This window comes from Eublepharis macularius, chromosome 1 (assembly GCF_028583425.1).
Source record: "Eublepharis macularius isolate TG4126 chromosome 1, MPM_Emac_v1.0, whole genome shotgun sequence".
NCBI lineage: Eukaryota > Metazoa > Chordata > Lepidosauria > Squamata > Eublepharidae > Eublepharis > Eublepharis macularius.
Genome location: NC_072790.1, coordinates 143,535,567 through 143,557,596, shown reverse-complemented (window position 1 = coordinate 143,557,596; position 22,030 = coordinate 143,535,567). Strand labels below are relative to the sequence as shown.

The window sequence follows — 22,030 nt, the reverse complement described above, 5'->3', positions numbered from 1 at the left end:
AGACAGGGAGAGTGCATTGGAGCCTGAATTTTCTTTGTGTGTGGTGGGATAGGGATCTACCTCTTCAAGTTACAGGGCTGCTGCCAGGCTCTGGGCCAAGCATTGTTATTTACTACTGGTACCTTTCCTGCTGCCTGCTCAGGTAAGGTTTCTGGGAGTGGTGCGGTAGGGATCTACCCCTTCGGGTTCCAGGGCTGATGCCAGGCTCTGGGACCAAGCTATTATTTATTATTGGTACCTTTCCTGCTGCCTGCTCAGGTAGGGTTTCTGGGAGTGGTGTAGTAGGGATCTTGATGGCTGGAGGAGAGCCTGCTGGCCTCCATGAGCAATGAACAATGGACATGTCCATGAACAGGTCATGTTTGTCAGTGTTCATTGTTTGTTGTTCATGGATGGCAAGAAACAATGAATACCATGTTTGGTTTTTTTTCTGTTCATGCCCATGTCTAGCCATATTGCTAAACATACTATTGTGTAACCATTAATACTTTTCCATAATGAATGTAGTTATAACAGAGACAATATGCAGTTCTAAATTGACATAGTCCAGTATGGCCATATGAAACCTCTTAAAGGTACCATTCCTTCAAGCTACTGAATCAGTCCATGATAGTGTTCTTCATTTTAGCTGTCACAATTGAATTAGATCACAAGACTGTACAAGTAAAATTATGGGAGCAATGTAAATCTACTTTATCATTCCTGTTCTGTAGGCACAACGGGAGCACCAGAAGACCAGACATCCCCATGGCCCCATCCGATGAATTCAGTGTCAGCAATTCGTCATCATCACGTGTATGTATGATTATTTATTGCTCCATCTAATCTTGTGTATTGAAATATTTGTGATATTGTAGCCCTGTTGGGATGTTCCCTCCTCCTTTTTGATATAAGAGTATCTTTGTCAATGAAGAGTTTTGCAATGTGCTCTAATCTTTCCTTTAGTACAGACTGCACTTCTTTTCCTGTTGTAGCAGTAGCAACATAGTGTTCCCTGCTGTTGTGGGGTGCCATTTTTCTAATTTTTTATAACCATGTAGCCAATAAGATTTGGCTTTGTGATGCTATGTGAAAGATTTTTTTAAAAAAATCTTGCTACTGACAACTACAGAAAAATTGCATCCCACAACAGTAGGAAATGTGATTTCTGCTAATGTAATTTGGGTAAATTTGCTCCTAGTGTGAGTTTCCAAAATTGCTCTTCGCAGCCTGCAAACAGGGAAGCAAAATGAGGGGAGCATTTTCACTCAACACTGAATGAAATATTTCCCTTTTAACAGATTTACTTTGTGCATTTTCCTATTGAAACCTGTCAACATCTCTCATTTTCTATTTTTCTGCTCAAATTTTATCAAATTTTGATAAATTTTTCTGTTTGTCTAATTCGAAACTAGATTAATGTTAAATATACCCATTAGATACTGAAATCTCATTCCAGATTCACTACCCCAAAGCTGCATAAAAAGGGACTTTATGTCCTTACACTACTTGACAAGTGGTCATACATGTGCAGTTTGGATTTCTTTCTCTTCCTTCACACTCTTGCCACAAGATTATTTCTCCTTTGCTCCCTTCCAATTTGTGCAAAGTCTTTTAATAGCATATAATCCCCTCCTATAAATACAGCTCTAAATGTAACATCTTTATTTGTATTGAGGAGTTTCCAAACAGGTGTTACAAGTCGACCCTTTCTTTCTCTTGGGTAGATTTGGTCTTTAAGCCTTTTATTCTTGCCCCTCTTGGTAGATTGCTGCCACCAGGAATATTATATTCTAAGATATTTTATTTAAATTTCCACTTCGGTAATGTGCCCAAGTGTCAGGCTCTTTCATGGTACTATGTGGCCCTGAGGATAGGAACGGGATATAGGAATAACAGATACTCTGGGATATTAAAAAAAAACAAAGTAAACTTTTATTTTTATACGAAGTGTATCTGTTTCATATTATTTCTTAAACTTGATGGTTTCAAAGAATGTTATTGGTTCTTAAAGTTTCCTTTCATAGACACAGTCACACAGATCTTCTCTCAGGCTTCACACACAGTTTGCCTGCTTCAGATATCAACCTCTCACTCAGATACACATAGACTTTCTCTCTGAGGCACACACACAGTTTGCCTGCTTCAAATAGAATAAACATATATAGTCTCACAGACACCCACAGTTCAGGCTTCCACACAGGTTGTCTTTCTCTCAAAAATACATGGACACTCTCAGGCTGCACACAGCTTGCTTCTCTTGCCCTGACTAAATATTTCTCTCAGAACTGCTTAAAATTACTCAGGCTGTACACAGCTTGCCTCCTAATACCAGTCTCAATATTTTTTTCAGAAATGCTTAAACATGCTAAGGCTGCACACAGCTTGCTTCTCTTGCCCTGACTAAATCTTTTTTTCTCCATTATCATTCTAAAATTGCATTCCACCCACACTCTCAGTCATCAACCAATCATGTCACTCACTCATCCCTCTCTTTCACCCCTTTCACCCCCACTCTTCATCTATACCACACCAAGCATTTAAAAACACATACATGCATTTACTTAAAATCATTACAGGGAGTCTTAGCTAGAATGGGATTATGAAGGGTAGTTTGATGCATGGTCCAACATGTCTTGTTTTAGTGAATTGAAGGGATGACTCATTTACACAACCACACAATAATTTTGTCATTTTTAGAGGCTCTCCGAGTGATTCAATTGTCAAGGACCTATCAACTGTGAGAAATGGCTGCTACCTATCACACATGGAGCTCTGTTATGATGGGAGTTCAAGAAGTCTCCATGGAAGTTCACTTGATAGAGAATTAGCTTCTCAGCTGGTTGCACAGTGTGAGTCCTTGGTTTATCTCCATTCCTCTTCACTTGATGCTGAAAATTCTACTGTTGTTCCTGGACAAAATGTACATGATACAAGGAAATGAAATGTGTAGCATTTTGCTGTTCTCTAAGACCCCTTTCAAATGTTTGTGGCTGTTTATATGCCACAGAATAACCAAACCAGAGTACATTTTATAGCACACTACATTTTAATCTAGAATTAAATCCAACATTTAGTATTATAAAAACAATATCAAATAAATTCTGAATTTAAAAAGTGTTTTTTTTTTACAAAGATAAAATACATTTGCATTTTGGTTTCCCTTGCCCTTATTCTTCAAACTTGTGTCATGAAATTCTGATTCTTTTGCTCCATTCAATTTGTACAAAGTCTTTCCAGCATTATTTCATCATGAAACTATATAGAGAGGAAGATACAAAAATGCAACATTTCTATTTGCAATTAAGAGCTCCCAAACAGTCAGAATATAATTATCACCTGCTATCTTAACATTGTTCCATGCATCTTGTTTCAATAAACTGAAGAGATCACTGCTCATAGGGACAATCCCAGCTGTCCTCTTCACATTTTTCTGAGGCCAGCAGTCCATCTACCCGCTGAATTGATAGCTCTGGCTCCTTATAATTTATTGCTGTCCAAGGTCCGAAGCTCAAGTTCTTTACTGTGTTTTGTTCTTGTTGCTATGAAGTTCACATCTGCAAGCTCTTATTCCCTTAAGGCACTCCAGGAAAGGGGTGGGAAACAAACTTACTTCTAAATGACAGGAAAGGTATGAAAACTTGTACGAACATCTCCCAGATGGCAAGAAGGATGCCTTAAGGGGAGAGCTTATGCTGACTGCACCTCTTTACCATAACTGTCCATAATTTGTTCAGGTGATAGTTTTACCTTTTTGTAGATCCTGGGGCACCATCAGTTGTGTAACACAGTCCAGCCAAGTGTAAGGAAAAGGAAGGCTGACAACCCTGTTTTACCCTTTTTTGTCTCTTTATAATTAGATTTACGATATTAAACATGTGTCCCTTTATTTCTTTGTTATGTCTTGGCAAAATCAGTTTTGAGAGATACAATAATCTGCAATATTTCCTGTCAGTTTGTTGGCTGACTGAGGGAAAGAAAATGAAAAATAAAATATTTAAATATGTATTATACTTGGAAGGCCTCAAAAATGGGCAGAAAAAATCTATAGGAACCTAAATACAGAAAGAGAGAAGACTTCTTTTATCCATTAGTGGTTGCAATCTTGATGTATGATTGCAGTCTTCAGAAAGTAATGACAATGTTTTCTAAAAACACTCCAGTCACCAAGAGACAAAGGCTGTGTGCTTATAAAAGATGCACTGGAAGTCAACATCAATTTACAACCTGCTGTTTGGACTTAGGAATATGCAGCCTCCAACACTAAATAACAATGTGAATTACAGTAGACTTCAAATTAAGCAGTTATTCAGCCTAACTTCAATAAAAATTACTAATTGTTATGCAGGAAAACAAGCCAAACTACTGAAAATATTATCAGACTAGTTTCTAACATCTGACAATGTTATTAATTAAAAAAGATTAAATGCAAACTTTTACACCTCTGACACGTACAGATTTCGGACTACAAAAAAGGCACATACATTGTATGTGATAATTGTTTAAAACAAGCTGTCACTACATTTTCACAGATTTTTTTAAAAAAATGTTTAAATATCTCATTTCTACAAAGTGAATTTACATTTTAAAGTACAAAGTGCAAATACTACAGTTGATTTTATTGCCTTTTGGTGCGGGTCTCTCCTGCAGGCCTGAGAGATCTGTTTTATACATGGTTTAGCCTTGCTTCTTTGAGGTTTGCTGCCAAAGACAATTTGAAAAAATAATATCACACACACACACATATATATATTACTATACTGTAGTCCTATTACAACAATAGGCAATATAAGACAATCTAAAGAAATGGCAAGAGCCTACAAAAGATCAGTTCCATATTGGGTAGATTCTACTATCTTCATAATGGCAGAAGATGCAACCAACTGATAAGCACTGTTTTGTCTCTTTTTAACCTCTAACACAGATTGCTGATCTTTGGCTGTTCACTCAGAATATTTCCATAACCCTGAATCTATGATGAAGGTGAAATGTTGCTATTTTGTTATATCATCAGTTTATTTAATAATTGACATAGTCCCATCTGCAGATGCTTAAATCTGCAAAGTGGGACATGTAGAGACTTAAAACATATTTTTGCAGGCATGGGGAAGCACCATGATTTGTATAAGAATCCAAAAGTTTACACAAAATGGAGGGATGGTTTAACTTCCCCCCAAACAGAGGGACATTGTCTGCTTTTGTGCAGGCAACGATCAATGAGCAGGGAGGAGAAGGAGCCAGCTGAGCTTGTCAGTATGCCTGGATACAGCTGAGGTGCTACATCAGGCACTGGTTATACTGCTGCCTATCTGTAAGGTTCTGCCAAGTAACTCTCAATGACTTCATTGCACGAGTCCAGGCACTGCATGAGTTAAAACAATTGTATTGATAAGCTACTAGTATCACTCTCTATTACATTCCTTGCCAGGAATGGCGTTTCACTACAAACACATAATATATATAGGATTCTAAGCACAGCCTAATCCCCAGAGTCCTCACCCCCTTCAGGAAACAGCTAACTAAGTTTAATAGATGAGCAGCAGGACAAAGCAGAGATGATGTGTTAGACACTCCAAGGCCATGAGGCCCAGCAGGCTGTCACATTCCAGGCAGAGAACAACTTCAGCCTCTAACATCAGAGTCAGACAGAATCAAACAGCACACAGGCCTTGCAGAGTACAAGCAACACATAAGACCTTGCAGAGTATGACAGGAGACATCCTGAGTCCTGACACTACCCTTGGCTGATGGGTAGGAGAGAGAGGAGGAATAGCAGCTGCTGCTCCCCATTTGCAATGGGCAAGGAGTAGGAGAATGGGAGGAAGTGTAGGAGCCACTGTAACCCCCCTCTCCCTCCTCCACAACTGCCAGCTCCTCAGCAGCAGCACTGGAAATGAGTGGGAAAGGAGGATTAGGAACTGTGGCCAATCTTCTTCTGCTGCAGTGATCCAGTGATGCAGGCAGGGGGAAAAGGCTCTACCACCCCCTTCATTTGCCAAGGCAGCAGGTGGGCAGCTAGGGGAGGAGGAAAGGGACTAGCCATCATTGCCCCCTTCCTCTGTGATGTGAGCCACTTGAAGTGGGCTGGTGGCTAGTGGCCTAGAGGGTGGGCAAGTGGGGGGATGGGATTCCCCGCATGAGTGATGTTGATCCCCACTTGTTATAACTTATTTTGAACAGGGCCATAGAGTGTGAATTTTAAAAAATGGCTTCAGGGACAGATGAGTTGGGAGTGGCTTTCTACAAGCCTGGGAGAAGTTCCAAGTTTGCAGAAAAATATAAAATGTGAAAAACAAATGAACATTGGGGGTTAGAAAACTTGTAACTTGTAGAAGCAATGTCTATTTCTTTACAGACAGTATGCCACTGAGATCTCACAAAGCTAGATTATGAGATCTTGACAAAGTAACAACTTTGGCAGTTGTTACCCACCACTAACTTTGCTTAGTATGCCAAGCCTCAGTGTCAGCGTAGGGGAGAGGATAAGTGGGAGGGAAGGTAAAAGTGAAGCAGGAAAGAGCAGGCAATATAAAAAGGAAATCTGAAGATGGGGGAGAGGAATATAAAAAAGTGGATGGGCTGATGATTGAAGGAGTCAGCAACTTCTGGGGGAGAAACAGAAAATGGCAGGGAAGTGGACAGAAGGAAAGAGGAGTTGCAGACAGGAGGCAAAGAGGAAAAGCACGAAGGGAACAGAAAATGGGGTAATTATGAGGTTTCCTCCCTCTGGAGAATCCCTGTTGCTTCCCCACTTATTCATATATTATTGAACTGCAGTTTACTAATTTTTCAGATAAAAAAACTTTTTAAAAGAGAGAAATGATTAACTTCATAGTAATTCTTGAACACTATAATGGCTAGAACAGAATGGACCTGGAAAACAGGGCATTTATATTAATCCAGATTGGGAGTTGTGTGTTTTCAGGCTTTGCTGCTCTCTGGAAGACCAGCCATGTGACAGGGACCAGCCAAAAATGTAGACATGTTCCCTGTATGTCTGCTTAGCATAGATGTCATATGGGGAAAAGTATTTGCACTTAGAAACTATCTACATGTTCAGAAAAGTATATAGTGCACTCCTCCATGGATTGTACCACTCGAGGATACATGTGGATATTTGAATACTCTGAAAAAAAACCCTCCCTTTTAGGTAGAAAAGCAGCCTAGCAAGTCAGAGATGAGGAGCAGTATCGTTGTCTCCCTGATGCTCTAAGTGACTACATGCAGGCAGCTTTTTACGTAAGCAAGTATTTAAAAAAAGGGCCTTCCACCTGCAGCCTGAAAGAGTTATAGTCCAGAATTCTATCACCTCAGTCTACCACCTCATTCTGCATAATGTGCTGACCAGATCCTGGGAAAATGGCGAACACTAGGCCATTTATTATCACCTCTATTGGCTATTCCCCAGTGGAAACAGACTCAATTGTTCTCTTTTAGGTGGGTGGTTCCTTTTAAACTGCTCCTTGCAAGGCATATTCATTTCCAAGGGCTTCCTTTCAAGCATGAGCTCTTGTGATGAAAGCCACCTTTGGTGAGGAGCCCTTATAGTATTGCTGCAGCAGTTAACTGCCAACAGATGGTTTGTACAACTAGAACCATTTCAAGGCTATCATTTCACAGCACCAGCTTTTAAAATAATTGAGACTGAGTCAGCAAAAATATTTTAAAGAAATAAAAAGGTATAACAAAACCAGAAATGATAGGGCTCTTTCACTATATATCTTACATGCTGTTATCAGATTACAGGAAAGCAATAGGAGGGAATAGGGGTGAAAGGTATGTGATGTTTTGAGGGCTGTGGAAGGCACGTGGGAGCAGTAATAGCTATTATATAATTAAACTAACCTTCTGAATAGTTTTGAATTCTATCAACATAATTGTTTTCAGACTGCCCTGTTTAAACTGTGGGTGATGTGCACAGGAGAAATCTAAGTTAAACTTATAAGATTTTCTTCAGCTAAGGAGAAACAATTATACTTTTTGAGCTGTGAGCTGCTATTAAAGATGTTCTAACCCATACTAATTAACTGCAAACCTTGGAAAGTCTTTAAAATCAAGCAAACTTCAGTAAAGGAAGGCAGTTTTTATATGATTGTTTCCAACAAAAGGTGACTCTTTGTAATTATTTTTTGAATGGTACAGTACATCAGTACAGATGTTGCTTTCATACTGGCTCTATGCACCATGTTTTCTGTACTCAAACTTAAACAATCCTCAAGTAGCGAGAAGAAAAGGAAAATTAGATAAATTCAGACAACCCATTTTTACTCATATGAAATGACACTTTTTAGGATGAGTTAGAACTAGAGATGAGCATGAACCGGGAAAATTCTGAACCATGCAGTTCGTGGTTCGTCACATTTCACGAACAACAGACTTTCACAAACATGCCCCAGTTCTCAAATCGGTTCATTTGGTTTCTTGAAAATCCGGTTGCCTAGGAAACTGATTGATCGGTGCCAGGTTGTCTGCAGTGACAAACCGAAATACAAACCAAACAAACTGGGCTAAAATTAGTCACAGTTCATGAGAAATGAGCTCCCATGAACCACTGGTTCATGAAACACAAACCAGCCTGGTTCATGACGATTCGTATTTCTGTTCTTACCCACCTCTAGTTAGAACTGACCACCTCAAACATTTGTAGTTTATTCCAGCAGCAATTTCAGCAGTAAACTTCTTTACCTTGGTAGGTGAGAACAGCAACACTCTCTTGGCCGAGTAAACAATAGAGAAGCAAAGTATTTGACTGCCGAAGTTACTGCAGGCATAAAATGCTGTTGTTTGGGAGGACAGACAGGATTTCAGGGACTACTCCCGCAATGAACTAGCAGGTTAGATAGTACAAAAATCAAGTATTTACTCTAAAATAATGTAGTTCACTCAAACACTAAACAAACTATAATTACATTATCATTGGAGTTCAGCACGTATTAAGATCAAAGGATAGTTCAAGTTGTATAGAGGTCTTGAAGTTTTGCTCAGTGAGTCATGCACTGGATATGCATTAAACCACTGGACACTAACAAACTGTTCACAAGATTGGGATCTAAGTGATTCTCTACTTTAAGAGGACAGCAAAAAACTACTTTGCTGTGGACAGTAATCAGAATTCTAGATTACTGGAGCTGGAAGAGGTCTTTGGCAACATTCAGAGCTAGCTAACTTTTAAAGTTAAATAAATGTGTGTGAAATAGGCACTAAAGGCAGTTTTATCCAGCCTACAGTGAGTTGCTAGCTTATAAAAAAATTAAAAAATCCTACCTCCCCCCATCAGGGTAGGACAATGAATATTTCACATACATAGTATAGCACAGAATCTAGTCCCCTATTCAAATTTGGTGTAGTGCTTAAGAGTAGAGATGGGCAGAAACAGAAAAAAAACCCTGAACATGATGTTCTTTGTTTGTTGCCATCCAAGAACAGGGACTCACGAACAACCACGAACATGGCCCTGTTCACAAACATGTTTGTAGTTGGCTGTTCGTGAGGGCAAGCAGGCTCTCCTCCGGCCATCATACAAGTCAAGATCCCTACTGCACCACTCCCAGAAACCTGACCTGAGCAGGCACCAGGAAAGTTACCAATAATAAATTGGTAGCCTATAAATTGGTAAATTTATAGCCTATAAGTTGGTAGCCTATAAATTGGTAGCCAATAAATTGGGAGCCTAGCAGTAGCCCTGGAACTTGAAGGAGTAGATCCCTATCCCACCACACACAAAGAAAATTCAAGCTCCAAGCTCTCTCTCAAAATGCCAACAGCAACTGTCTCTCCCTCACTGTCTGCAAAGTCAGGGCTGGGAGCCCCCCTGCCCCCTGGTCTTTGCTCCCTTGTTGTAACAAATTTGGAGCTCCACACTTGAAAGGAAGACTTGCCTATCAAGCTAAATTGGGCTTAGATTGGGGTTTCCAGGGCAACAGCAGGAGTTCAGACAGAGTTCAGACAATCCCTGCCTAAGTTGCCAAGGGAATTGATTGCAGGTACCAGAGTGTCTGGCTTGATGAACAGCAACAAACAAGGCTTGCAACGACCACCTGTTCGTTTAGAATGGCTCCTCACAAACAGCATGTTTACGAACAGCAGATTGGGCTGTTCGTGGCTTTTTTTTGTTCGTATTGCTGTTCGTGCCCATCTCTACTTAAGAGTACAGGATTCTAATCTGGAGAACTGGGTTTGATTCCCCACTCCTCCACTTGAAGCCAGGTGGGTGACCTTGGGTGAGTCACAGCTTCTAGGAGCTCTCTCAGCCCCATAGACCTCACAGGGTGTTTGTTGTGGGGATAATAATGACATACTTTGTAAACTGCTCTGAGTGGGCATTAAGTTGTCCTGAATGGCAGTATATAAATCAAATGTTGTTGTTATTATTATTAAATTCTGAAATTCTGTGATGTCAGCTTTCTTTCCATTTGTAAAATCAAGTCCCTAGTCCTTATTGGTAGCAGATACCTTGCAAAACATTTGACCAATTTATAGAAACTTTGACCATCATGAACAACGAGACTGGTGACATCTGTAAAATATCAAATGAATGAAAATATTTCATTCCTGTCCTTACCTGTCTGCTGGAAGGAGTACTTTCGGCATTGTTTTTTGGAGCTGTACAAAAGAAGATGAATGGTATATTATTTGAGAGTAGAAATTATTTCTGTGCAGCACTGAATAATCATAACCATTTATTAAAAGGGGATATTGTTTTACAATAACAAAAGTCACATATACTACCAATTCAATGGGCATACAAAACTAATGAAAAATTTCCACTCTCTGAGCCACCTTTTTCAGTATCTGTAGAGAGCTCACTTTTAAGACTGAAACTAGAGAACGTCAAAGGTATTCATTTAAATCTGTGTTTAACCCAATCATGTAGAATGCTGGCTGTACAAGAGTCCAGTTTTAAGGGGTACACAAAAAGTGGCATGGTGTAATGATGATTAGTCCGCTGGCCCAGGGAGACCTGAGTCTGAATCCCTGGCTCGGTCACAAAGTTTATTGGATGCCCTTGAGCCTACTCTACCTTCTAACATTACTGGGAGGATAAAATTGGACAGGCTGAATCTCATGCATCTTGCTTCTTGGAGAAGCGTCAAGCTAAATACTTATTTGTTTATTTAAAATACTTTGTTTTTCTCCCACCCTAGGAATTCAATGTGGCTTACATATAAAATACACAAAAATAATTTAAACCAAAATGTAACAATAAACAAAATGGATAAGACTACTGCACTTTATCTGTTCCTGCTGCTGTCAGACACACACTGTGCTTCATTCTACAAAGAACTTTACAACCTATAGCTGGTAAGTGGTCCTATATAATTTCATATTGCAACTTGAACCTCATTATTGATAATAGTAATGAAATTCCATTACTGAAACTGAAACATAGCCTCTCCTTCTAACCCTATGCTGGGATGGTTTGCAGTGCAGTCTCAAAACACAGGACTAAGCTAGACGTGCAGGTTTTTAGAGTTGGGTCTGGATTCCCTGGACCCAACTTGAGTTTCTGCAGCCATACAGCTGTTAAAAAGTAAATGGCTGTTAAAAAATAAAGGAGAGCCCAAATGGCCTCAGAATGCCTCTGTGGGGGAAGGAGGGGCTCCTCTCTCCTCCCTCAAGCCATTCCCCCATGTATAGCACAGGAAAAGTCCCCCCCCCCATTTTTACTGTTTCACGTGCACAGAATACTCCACATAGAGCAGAAAAAAACAGGAGAATAACTCTCTCCTCTGCTATTTTGACATGAAGAAACAGCTTGAGGGGGGAGGGAGGAGCCCCTCCTTCCCCCATGGAGGCATTCTGAGGCCACTTAGGGTTTCCTTTATTTTTAACAGCTACTCCCCAAAGCTACTGTGTAGCTGCAGGGAACTCTTTAAAAACCCAGACCCAATTCTTTAAAAAACTGCACGTCTAGCTTCGCCCATAAACACACCTTTCAAAGCCAAATGACTCTAATGGACTTAGAAGATTGTAAATCTGCTCAGGACAGGAGTCACTTAGGGAGCAATTCTAAACAGGTGTACGTGGAAGCAAGTCTCATTCATACTTACATTCATAATTTTAATATTAGAGGAGTTTAATATAGACCCAATTCCACTGTAAAGTGTTGTTTTCTCCCCACCAGAAACCTGCTCCAACTTATTTAGCATTTTCCTCCAAAATCTAGTTGTATATCTAAGAGGTTTTGATGACTAGTTCACTGGCCTTGGTAACATCAGTCCCAAATTTGAGTTACAAATATCTTATGAAAATCTAAATGAAACTCAATAAATAACTGCACTAGTAAAAAAGCTAGTTGGAAGTCTTCTTACTATGGCGTTTCTTTGTATCTGCTTTACTGTCTTCTTTTGTTACACCCAGGCAACCCATTAATTCTGGAACTGTTAAGGATTTGTCGTTATTCACATCACAGTATTCCACAAACTTTTTCACGCATTTCTTGGGCTTGGATTTTTTCCTTAGGAACCTTTTAAATGGCTTTATTTCCTTTTTGCCGATATCACCACTAGCATTTTTATCCAGTTGTTTAAAGTACCAGTGGACCACTCTCTCCTCCAGGGTATGATTTGGGTCTGGTTCTGAAAGCCTGCAAAAGACGTTAATCATTAATCAAGTATAAAAACTGTGGTTTTTTGTTATACTTTTCTTGAGTGGGCAATTATTAATTTTAAGGTGAAGTTTTTTACTGAGCGCTTGTTCAATTGTGAATTGTAATTTTATGTAATATAGTCTCTCTCATTGATGGTTTGTTAATGTTTTGCTGTTGACCTTATTTTATCATTTGTTTTATCATGAAGTTGAATTGTCAACGTGGAAGCCTCTGTGGGTTTTGAAAACAAAACAAAAGATGATTGTGGAATTCAACGTGGCCCATATAACCACCTGATTATAAATCAGTGTTAAAGCAAACAAGTTACCACCCAGATGTCATAAACCACTGCAACTGATTTTCATACTGAAGCATGTTCAAATCAGAATTTAAAAAGTTTGAAATTTGCCAGTATCTGAAATCGCATACTCCAGTTAGTGAAAGCTTAGGCCACAAATTCATTCATGGCCATTATGGCCAATTATGTTGTTGTTCTTGCCCCTTCTGAAAATCAAATGAGACAAAAGTAGAGCGAATGGCTGGGCATTGATTGCCCAGCCTGGCGGTGAGGGGGTGGACTTAATGATGGGGAAGCATATAAACAGCCTCCTATCTTCCTTCTGCAGGCATTTGCTGTTTACTGTTGCTAGGGCTGTCTGCTATGGTGATAGGCCTCCAGCTAGCAACCTTGTTTGCCCACCACTGCTCCAAGAGGAGGTGGGATAATTTTTTCATTAAAAATACGATGTCTATGTTGTGACATCACTTCTAGGTAACACCCAGAAATAGGGTTGCCAGCTCTGTGTCGGAAAATTCCTGGAGACCTTGGTGGTGTGTGGGGGGGTGAAGTCTGGAGAGGGAGGAGTTTGGGTAGAGGAGGAGCCTCAGCAGAGTATAATGTCATAGGGTCCACCCTCCAGACCAGCCATTTTCTCCAGGGAAACTGATCTCTGTCACTTGGTGATCAGTAGTAATTCTAGGAGATATCCAGCCACCACCTGGAGGCTGGCAACCCTACCCAGAAATGATACAGAGTTTCCTAACCATCTCTCTCTCTCTCTCTCTCTCTCACACACACACACACACACACACACACTCACTCACTCACTCACTCATTACCAGGCTTGGCCTGGTAATCCTAACTGTTCCCCACCCATCCTCCCCAAGAGGATTTATTACTGCTAAAAGAAGACAAAGAAGTGTAAAGGGAACATCTGCTGGTGAGGGAGGGATTTTCCTGATTCCCTCTTCCCACATCACATCAAACCAATCACTGTTCCTGGGGGTCCCCGGACACTTGGAGCAGCCATTCAGGGTGTGCAATGACCTTGTAGTGGAAGCAGGGAGTCAGGAAGTGAGGAAAGTTCCATTCCTAACAGTGATTTCCACTTGCTTTCCTTTAAATTCAAGCCATTCTCTTTATGGTTTACTGATGTGATCAAGACAAGATAGTCATGGAAGAAAAGCCTAGTTATTGACTTGAGTTATGGCAACCCTTGTCTGGAAATGATGATGTCTCTGGATTAGCTCTTGCTTCCCTCATGACAGAAGTAATGGTCACAGCATGAGTGAGCATGTTGCCAAATATTCTCTCAGCTCTTAAGATCATGTTGCCTTTGAATAAAGGCAAGAGTGTTCCAGTTGGCACAGCATCAGCAGCTTTCAGCTCTTGGAATTGCTGCATGTAATATATTTATACAAACTTTACTATAAGAAACAGGGCCTAGTTTCCTTTCCAAGGGGATATTTAAAACTCCCCACTGTAGAGAATCCACTGAAATGCTTTACTGGCTGATTTTAGTGCCTTTGACTAACACCTTATTGTCTCTTATTTCAGCATGCTGACCCAGATCCAGCAAAAGTTGGTCACATTGCTGGACTGAGGCCTTTGTTTGCTACACTTTGTGAAGGATGTTACTAATGTTCTTGAAGTAGCATTAAGAAACAGTGGCCTAATAAAGGCTGACTAATATGATTACTATAATTTGATTTTAAAAGATTACATGGTAGATATTGCAATCTACATGAAACAATGGTCATCAGAGTATGTTCTAATATATTGGCTCACAGTATAAGTTCTGTTATCTGAGGAAGTATACAAACAGCTTGTTTGACAGCAAAACTTTACATGTCTTCTAGAGACAGGAAAAACTGTGCACTTTTGGCCATTCAAAAAGACAGGAGAGTAAAGTAGCTGAGGGTAGAATAAGCAATGGGCTCCAATCAGATAACTAAGAGAAGGATGAATGGATATCTGTTAGCATCTAGCAAAGGGTTGTGCATTATTGGCAGGAAAGGAACAGGCACCTAAGAGAATTTTTAGGCTGGAGCATAATGGGCCAGGTAGCTAAGGAGAAAATGAGTTCCAGGTAGAAGAGAGAAGGCTGAATTTCACATGTTGATTTGATCATTTTTAATACAGATCCCTAATGCATACTGACACATGCATACGGATTGTATACATGTATACATATACATACATACTCTCCTGAATAAAATGACAATGAAGAGATTTTTTCTAAAAAAAAATCATGCCCCCTCCCCACAATGGCCTGCCTTAGCGGATGCATAGCACTATTTTAGTTTCATTATATGAAACTTCGCTTATGGTCAAGAACTCATTTCCAAAAGGGGAAATTGCTGGGATGAAACCTGCTTAGACAGATCAAGTCCTTTGAAAGCGGAGATGCTGTTTCTCTGTTCCTGATTGAGTGGGAGCATTCTGCATTTCCTTGGCAGTGAGAGATATTCATCTTGTACTTACTCTTCCTGGTTCTTTTTAATATGTTCCAAGGCTGAGATCTGACATTTACAACATCAGTGCCGAGCCTTGGTTTAATAACAATCTCATCAAGTTATTTTCCATAGAAGTAAAAAATGAATTAATGATATTTGAAAGGTCTTCCCAGAAGCACAATACACTTTAATACCCTTGAGCGTACTACCTTAACTGACCTGCTAGAAGATGCGGCAGGGTCAGAGACTGCATGCACCATATCTGTGGAGAGTGCATCCAGAACACTGGTCAGGAATTCATTCTTCTTAGCTCCTGGACAACCTAAAATGGAAACAAATTTTTCCCCTTATTGGTTTCAGGATTTAACTGTACATTGTGATAGCTACATATGTGCTTGAAGTTGGGATACCAGCCACTTGTATGCTTCGGGGATTTTCAGATCCAGGTCTAGGTAAAATCAAATGGATCTGTGATTGATAAAGCAAGTCTTACACAGAAGTTTGTAGACCTTAAATGTTACAGCCTGGAAACCAATGGGGTGCCATTTCACTGTGAAGTCCCATTTTGGATGCATTAACCACACATTAAATATAGCTATCCCTGTTAGCTCTTTCCTTCAGAGCTAGTGTGTTTTGATGGACAGGCTTGCCTTTTGTGACAAGTTCTACACTGTTGAGTATGAAGGGAGAGAGGGCAGCAAACCCAGCCAGCACTGATGCAAACATCATATTTTGCTAGATACTGACATTAGCAGGAAAGCATTTTGGTCATGTTGGTCTGACAGCTTTGCATTCTGAAGACTTATGACTTTAGATGATTTTGAGAGGAGAAAGAAAAGGCATTGATTAGTAATTTAGGAACACCTCACAGGGGGCTACTAAAAGCTGGGAAAGGAATAAACCAAAACCCGAAAGTCCAGGGTTACACAGAGAGATAGTATTATTTAATATATCCAAGGCAGAGACAAGGAAATTACACAGTATTAAAGAAGCCACAAGCTGCTATGTATGAAGAATGGGTTCTTGACTGTTTTGCGTCAAAGCAGCAGCCACTACATATTATTATGTCTACACCGCTGTAGTTAAGACATTCCTTTTTCTTATAATGGATAATGTTAGCAGCAGACATATTTCATTCTTCTAACAAGCATATCACAGAAAGGCATTTAGGTAAATTCCCTTGCACCAAATGAAAGTATCTAAAAAATCCCAATGTGATTGTTTCAGAAAATATCTTTAGCTTGAGAGAGCCAGTTTGGTGTAGTGGTTAAGAGTGCGGGACTCTAATCTGGAGAGCTGAGTTTGACTCCCCACTCCACCACTTGAAACCAGCTGGGTGACCTTGGGCTAGTCACAGTTCTCTGGAGCTCTCTCAGCCCCACCCACCTCACAGGGTGTTATGTTGGGGTGATAATAATGATATACTTTGTAAACTGCTCTGAGTGGGTATTAAGTTGTCCTGAAGGGTGGTATATAAATTGAATGTTGTTGTTGTTATTATTATTATTGATAATCATGCTTCTCCTAGTCATTAGCTTAACCACCTGGAAACAACTGGATTCAAATGGAGAAAAAAGACCAGATAATACCTACTGGCCAGGGCACAATTTCCCTGATATACAGGCTGCTGTTCTTCTGCTCAAAGGTGGGGGCACTGGGCAAACATTTGTGGGAGCATTCAAACATGAAATCCCATCAATCAATGTTGATGCCTATTGTGCAGAGTTTGGAGATTAAGTAGCTTTTTTCTAAGCTGTATACCAGTTGGCTGATTATCATTCTTTTGTTATGCTAATAATCCAGAATGCTTAGACAATGTTTAGTCAATACTTGTAAATTAGGAGACAGACAAACAGTGACCCCTAAGGACTTGTGGGAGGCATCTCATTTTCCTATTCCCGCTATTTCCTCTTCCCTTTCCTTGAAAGACCCCATACTTTCTCCTCCTTTCCTATTTCCTTCTCTCTTTCCCACTGACACACCCAACTGTCTTTATCTGCCCTCCATCTTTGGCTTTCTCTCCTTCCCTAAACCTATCTGGGAAAACTATGGCCCAATTGTATTGTGGCAGCCACAGGGCCAGGGTCAGTTGTGTGGTGGGGCATCTTGTTTCCCTTGTATTCCCTTCCCTTCACTATTTCCTTCTTCCCTCCTCCTGGCAATCCTTGTCTACTCACCTTTCTCTCCTTCCCACCCACCCACATTTTATTGGCACTCCATCTTCAGCCACATTTATTATTTATTTACTTCATTTATTCCCCATCTTTCTTCACAACAGGGACCCAAACAGTTTTCAGATTTTTCAGCAAACCTGGGGCATTTTTCAGGTTTGTAGAAATAACTGCTTTATCTGTTCATGACTCTAATCTCTAGACTGAAGTATGCACAGATCTGGTTACCTTCCAGACATTGGAAATACTAGATTCACACATCAAGAGATATTAACTGGAAAAGCACTAAATGATAACAATGACAGATGAAAAACAGGTATAAAATTATCATTAAGAAGTGCAAAATGGTAAGCTATAATATGGCAAAACAGCTAAATTCAAAATGATTATGGGTGAAAGAATTAAGGCAGAGAAGAAGAAGGGCATCTCAAACACAAAAGAAACCCCAAAGAAATGAATATTGACAGGGTTATGCATCTCTTCCACAGCAGACCTCTTTGGCCTTCACAAAGTCAGTGACAGGGTAAAGAGAGTCTTGTGGGCAAGATGGCACATGTGGAGGGGAGTCTAGAGGAGTAACGGGGCACAAGAGGGAGCTGCAGATGATGACTCCTCACTAACATGAGCCCCTCAAGCACATGGCATTTTGTCCACAAATTTCTCTCAAATGCCAGGATTAACTGGGAGGGGGGCAAAGGGGGTTGCTATGGGATGAAGTGGGGAAGACTCATCATGAGGAAGTAGGAAGGGAAGGTCACATCTATGGCTACTCACCATGGAGACTAAAGAGAACCTCCGCATTAAGAGGCAGCAAACCCCGGAATACCAGTGCTAGGAGGCAGCACCAGGGGAATGCTTTGGCTTCTATGCCAAGCGTGTTTGACACACCAAGGCAACTAGTTCGGGCACAGTGTGAGACAGGATGCTGGACTAGATGGACTATTGGTCTAATCCAACCTAGCTCTTTTTATGTTCTTATGTTCCCTCTTGCAAGCATCTAGTGCCACATTTCACAGGATCCAACCAAGAGTACTTGCCAAACGAGACGTCACTCACATTCATTTGTGAGTCAAATTATGAGGCTCTGAGCGTATGTAGATGTGCACCTGCTTTTAGATAATAATTGATAGAAATGAATGTATACCAAAAGAGGTGTAGAGGTTCAAGGCACTCTGGAAGGAAATTCCTTTGTTCTGAATGCCTTTCTCCTCAATCCAGGATCTGTACGTGCTATAATTATTCAGTGTTATTATAAATGCACTGTGATCAGACGTGCTCTCTTTCTTAATTGAGCCCTGGCACACATTAAGCCAGTGTCTTTAAATTTTCAGTAGCATTTATAAACTGGAAGCTAAATATGCACTTCAGTCCTGCACACAGTTATTTGGAAACAAGCTCCACTGATATTAATGAAACCTCTTTCCAAATAATTTTGTTTCAAAGCCAATCAGTTATGCTACATACTTTCAGTTAGTTTATGAAACATGCCAGTGCATGAAAAAAAGCAATTACTTTATACACTCCATTTTACATGAGACAATATCTACCTCATCCCTAACCAAAGAAATAGATCTATTCTCTGGAAACTAGGCAGTGTTATCACTAGACATGGGCACGAACTGCATTACAAACAAAAAAAACCCCAAGAACTGCCCAATCTTCCGTTCGCGATCCGGCGGTTCATGAGCATCCATGGCCAATGAACCAGCGTTCATTAGAGGCACGGTTCGGTGCATTCTTCCATGGTTCGTGAAGCCAAACAGTCAGGCACCATCAATCAATTCCCGTGGAAACAGAGCTGGGGGAATGCCTGTCTGCACTCCTTTTGTCACCCTGGAAACCCGAATGGAAGCCCAGCTTACCTTGATCGGCAGGTCTTCCTTCCAACCATGGAGCAGCAAAGTGGTTACAACCTGGGAGAAGACACCCGGGGGAGGGCGGGGGGAGGGGTGTTCTGTAGCCATGGGCAATCTCATCTCTGCAAACCCTGATAGGCAGCTCTGACGGCCAACCACAGACCTCCTGTGTTGCTCAATGGGAACTCAACTTATAAAAACCCAGTGGGCTCCCAGACTGGGTTTCACTTTCAGCGAGCAGTGGAGTGTGACAGAGCTGTTGCTTGCTACTTGCTAGCCTTTGGGGAGAGAGATAGAGAGAGTTTAATTGGAGTTTGGATCCCTATTGCAATCTTGACCAAACTTGGGTAATGGCTGGAGGAGAGCTTGTTAAACACTCCCCGGGAATATGGGCTCTCTAATTCCAACAGGGGCCATTCTGACGCCCACACACCATGAACCATGAACCTCAAACTGGTTCGGCAATGGGAAAAGTTCGTTGCGGTTTGCTGGTTCAGGTTCGTTGTCAGCACTGAACCACGAACCACTGGTTCGTTAAAGTTTTTCGGTTTGTGCCCATGTCTAGTTATCACATCAAAGTCACAAAAAAAGAGCAGTCGCAGTGTCAGAAACACAGGTAATTCATGATACTTTATGAGGTACTAGCATGCTGACAAAAAAAGTTCACTCCTTTAAAGTGAATTTATGAATAAGGGAATAAGCGATGAGAACCATAATTGTTTAACCAACACTTCAGTTGGCTGGAGAATTCAGGAAGTAGAATGTGTGCATTCACACCAACACTGGGATATCTCTGCAGTGCTGTAAATGATGCAGAAGCAACTACTAGCACACACAATTGAGTCATACAAGGGCAATATCACTATCCTGATGAGATAAGTTGGGGTATGCAAAGACATTGTGGGAAATGGGAGATTTAATTATAAAGTAACCCCTAAGCATTTTGCATCAGAATCTGCAATAAGTGCACATATGGGATAGGAATTTTGAAGATCCCCCTGACGAAGCTGAAACATGTAGGGGTTACTTTATAATTAAAGAATTCTACCCTTTGTACCAATTGCTGTTCCTTCTTCATTTCTTTAGCTTGTTGTATGTGTGTAAACTACTGTCAAGTCACAACTGACTTACAGTGACCCCTGCTGGGGCTTTAAAGGCAAGTGAGAGACAGAGGTGGGTTGCCATTGCCTTTCCATCCAAGTACAGACCCTGTTTAGCTTCCAAGATCTGATGAGATTGGGCTATACCATGCTGTCTTCCCTCCCCTCTTTAGCTTGGAACCACGAGAAATTAGCAGAAGACTTACTTTTAGGCAAAAATGGAAACACAGGCTGCATGTTCCCAGGGTTTTCCACCTAAGTTGCACTGCCCCACGCTGCTTTCCTCAGCACTGTTTGTCTCTTCTTTCCTTGCTCTCAGGCCCCCTTTTACATAATCTGTGTTTCACACAGAATTTCTGTAACTTCTGCCCCACCATTGGCAAAATGGATGGCATTACTTATAACTTTGCTGTGTTTACATTCAGCCAGGCCAATAGAGGAATCAGTCTGATGTTTGGAATCCATGGGGATGCAATCTACTCATACTACCTTTACTATATTCCTCCATTTGGTGGGATTTTTAAAAACCCTCCTTTTTTAAACCTTTTGCATTTTCCTGCAAATCTGGAGAGGGGTCTGTCCATGGCCTCAGTCTCTAGATTTACAAATCCACAGCTGAGGTATTTCTGAGAATTAAATATGATGATTAGGGCACTAGGATTGCTGGCTGTTCAGGAGTCTTTCTAGAACAGTTCATGAATGGCACTCAGGAAGTTTATGAACTCTGTTTTGAAATGTAGGATACCAATGGAGCTGAAAGCTAATCATGGCTTTCTCCAAACAAGTCACCAGTGAGATGGCTGCAGACTGTGTAAGTTGAGGCCTCAGGACTAGACATGGGCATGATCCAAAAAAAATTAACAAACCTGTGGTTCATGGTTCAGTGCTGATGACGAACCCGAACAAATGAACCATAACAAACATTTCCCATTACCAAACCAGTTCGCAGTTCATGGTTCGTAGGCGTCGGAATGGCTCCCGTTGCACTTAGTGAGCCCATATTTACAGGGAGTGTTTAGCAGGCTCTCCTCCAGCCAGCACCCAAGTTTGGTTAATTGCAAAGTTTGGTCAACATTGCAATAGGGAACTTGGAGTTATACCCTCTCCAATTCGAGGCCCCCAGGAAACTCCCACTCGATACCATTAGAGCCACCAGTGTACAAGGGGTTGGCCATCAGGACTGCCTATCAGGATTTGCAGGGATGAGATTGGAGTGTCCATGGCTACAGAACACCCCCTTTCCCCCTCCCTCCCCCTGGGTGTCTTCTCCCATGTAACCAATTGTAACCAATTTGCAGCTTCATGGTTGGAAGGAAGACCTGCTGATCAAGGTAAGCTGGGCTTCGATTCGGGTTTCCAGGGCGACAGAAGGAGTGCAGACAGAGTTCAGGCATTCCCCCAGCTCCATTTCCAAGGGAATTGATTGATGGTGCCTGACTGTCTGGCTTCACAAACCGGATGCAATGAACCGGGCTTCCAACAAATGCTGGTTCGTTGGCCATGGACCCTCACAAACCGCCGGATCGCAAACAGATGATCAGGCAGTTTGTGGGGTTTTTTGGTTCGTAATGCGGTTCATGCCCATGTCTACTCAGGACA

General features: G+C 41.0%; 1 protein-coding gene across 2 annotated transcripts in view; it reads right to left on the bottom strand.

Moving 5' to 3' along the window:
• Positions 1 to 3,005: 3,005 nt before the first annotated feature.
• Positions 3,006 to 22,030, bottom strand: part of SMOC2 (SPARC related modular calcium binding 2) — a 234,841-nt gene continuing 215,816 nt past the window's right edge. For both annotated transcript variants that reach the window (XM_054971059.1, XM_054971135.1), the window contains exons 10-13: positions 15,524 to 15,626; positions 12,291 to 12,565; positions 10,541 to 10,581; positions 3,006 to 4,680 (exon numbers count right to left, since the gene is read on the bottom strand). In XM_054971059.1, the coding sequence (XP_054827034.1) occupies positions 4,657 to 4,680; positions 10,541 to 10,581; positions 12,291 to 12,565; positions 15,524 to 15,626 (443 nt within the window). In that variant the 3' untranslated portion in view covers positions 3,006 to 4,656. The remainder of the gene's footprint in view (positions 4,681 to 10,540; positions 10,582 to 12,290; positions 12,566 to 15,523; positions 15,627 to 22,030) is intronic.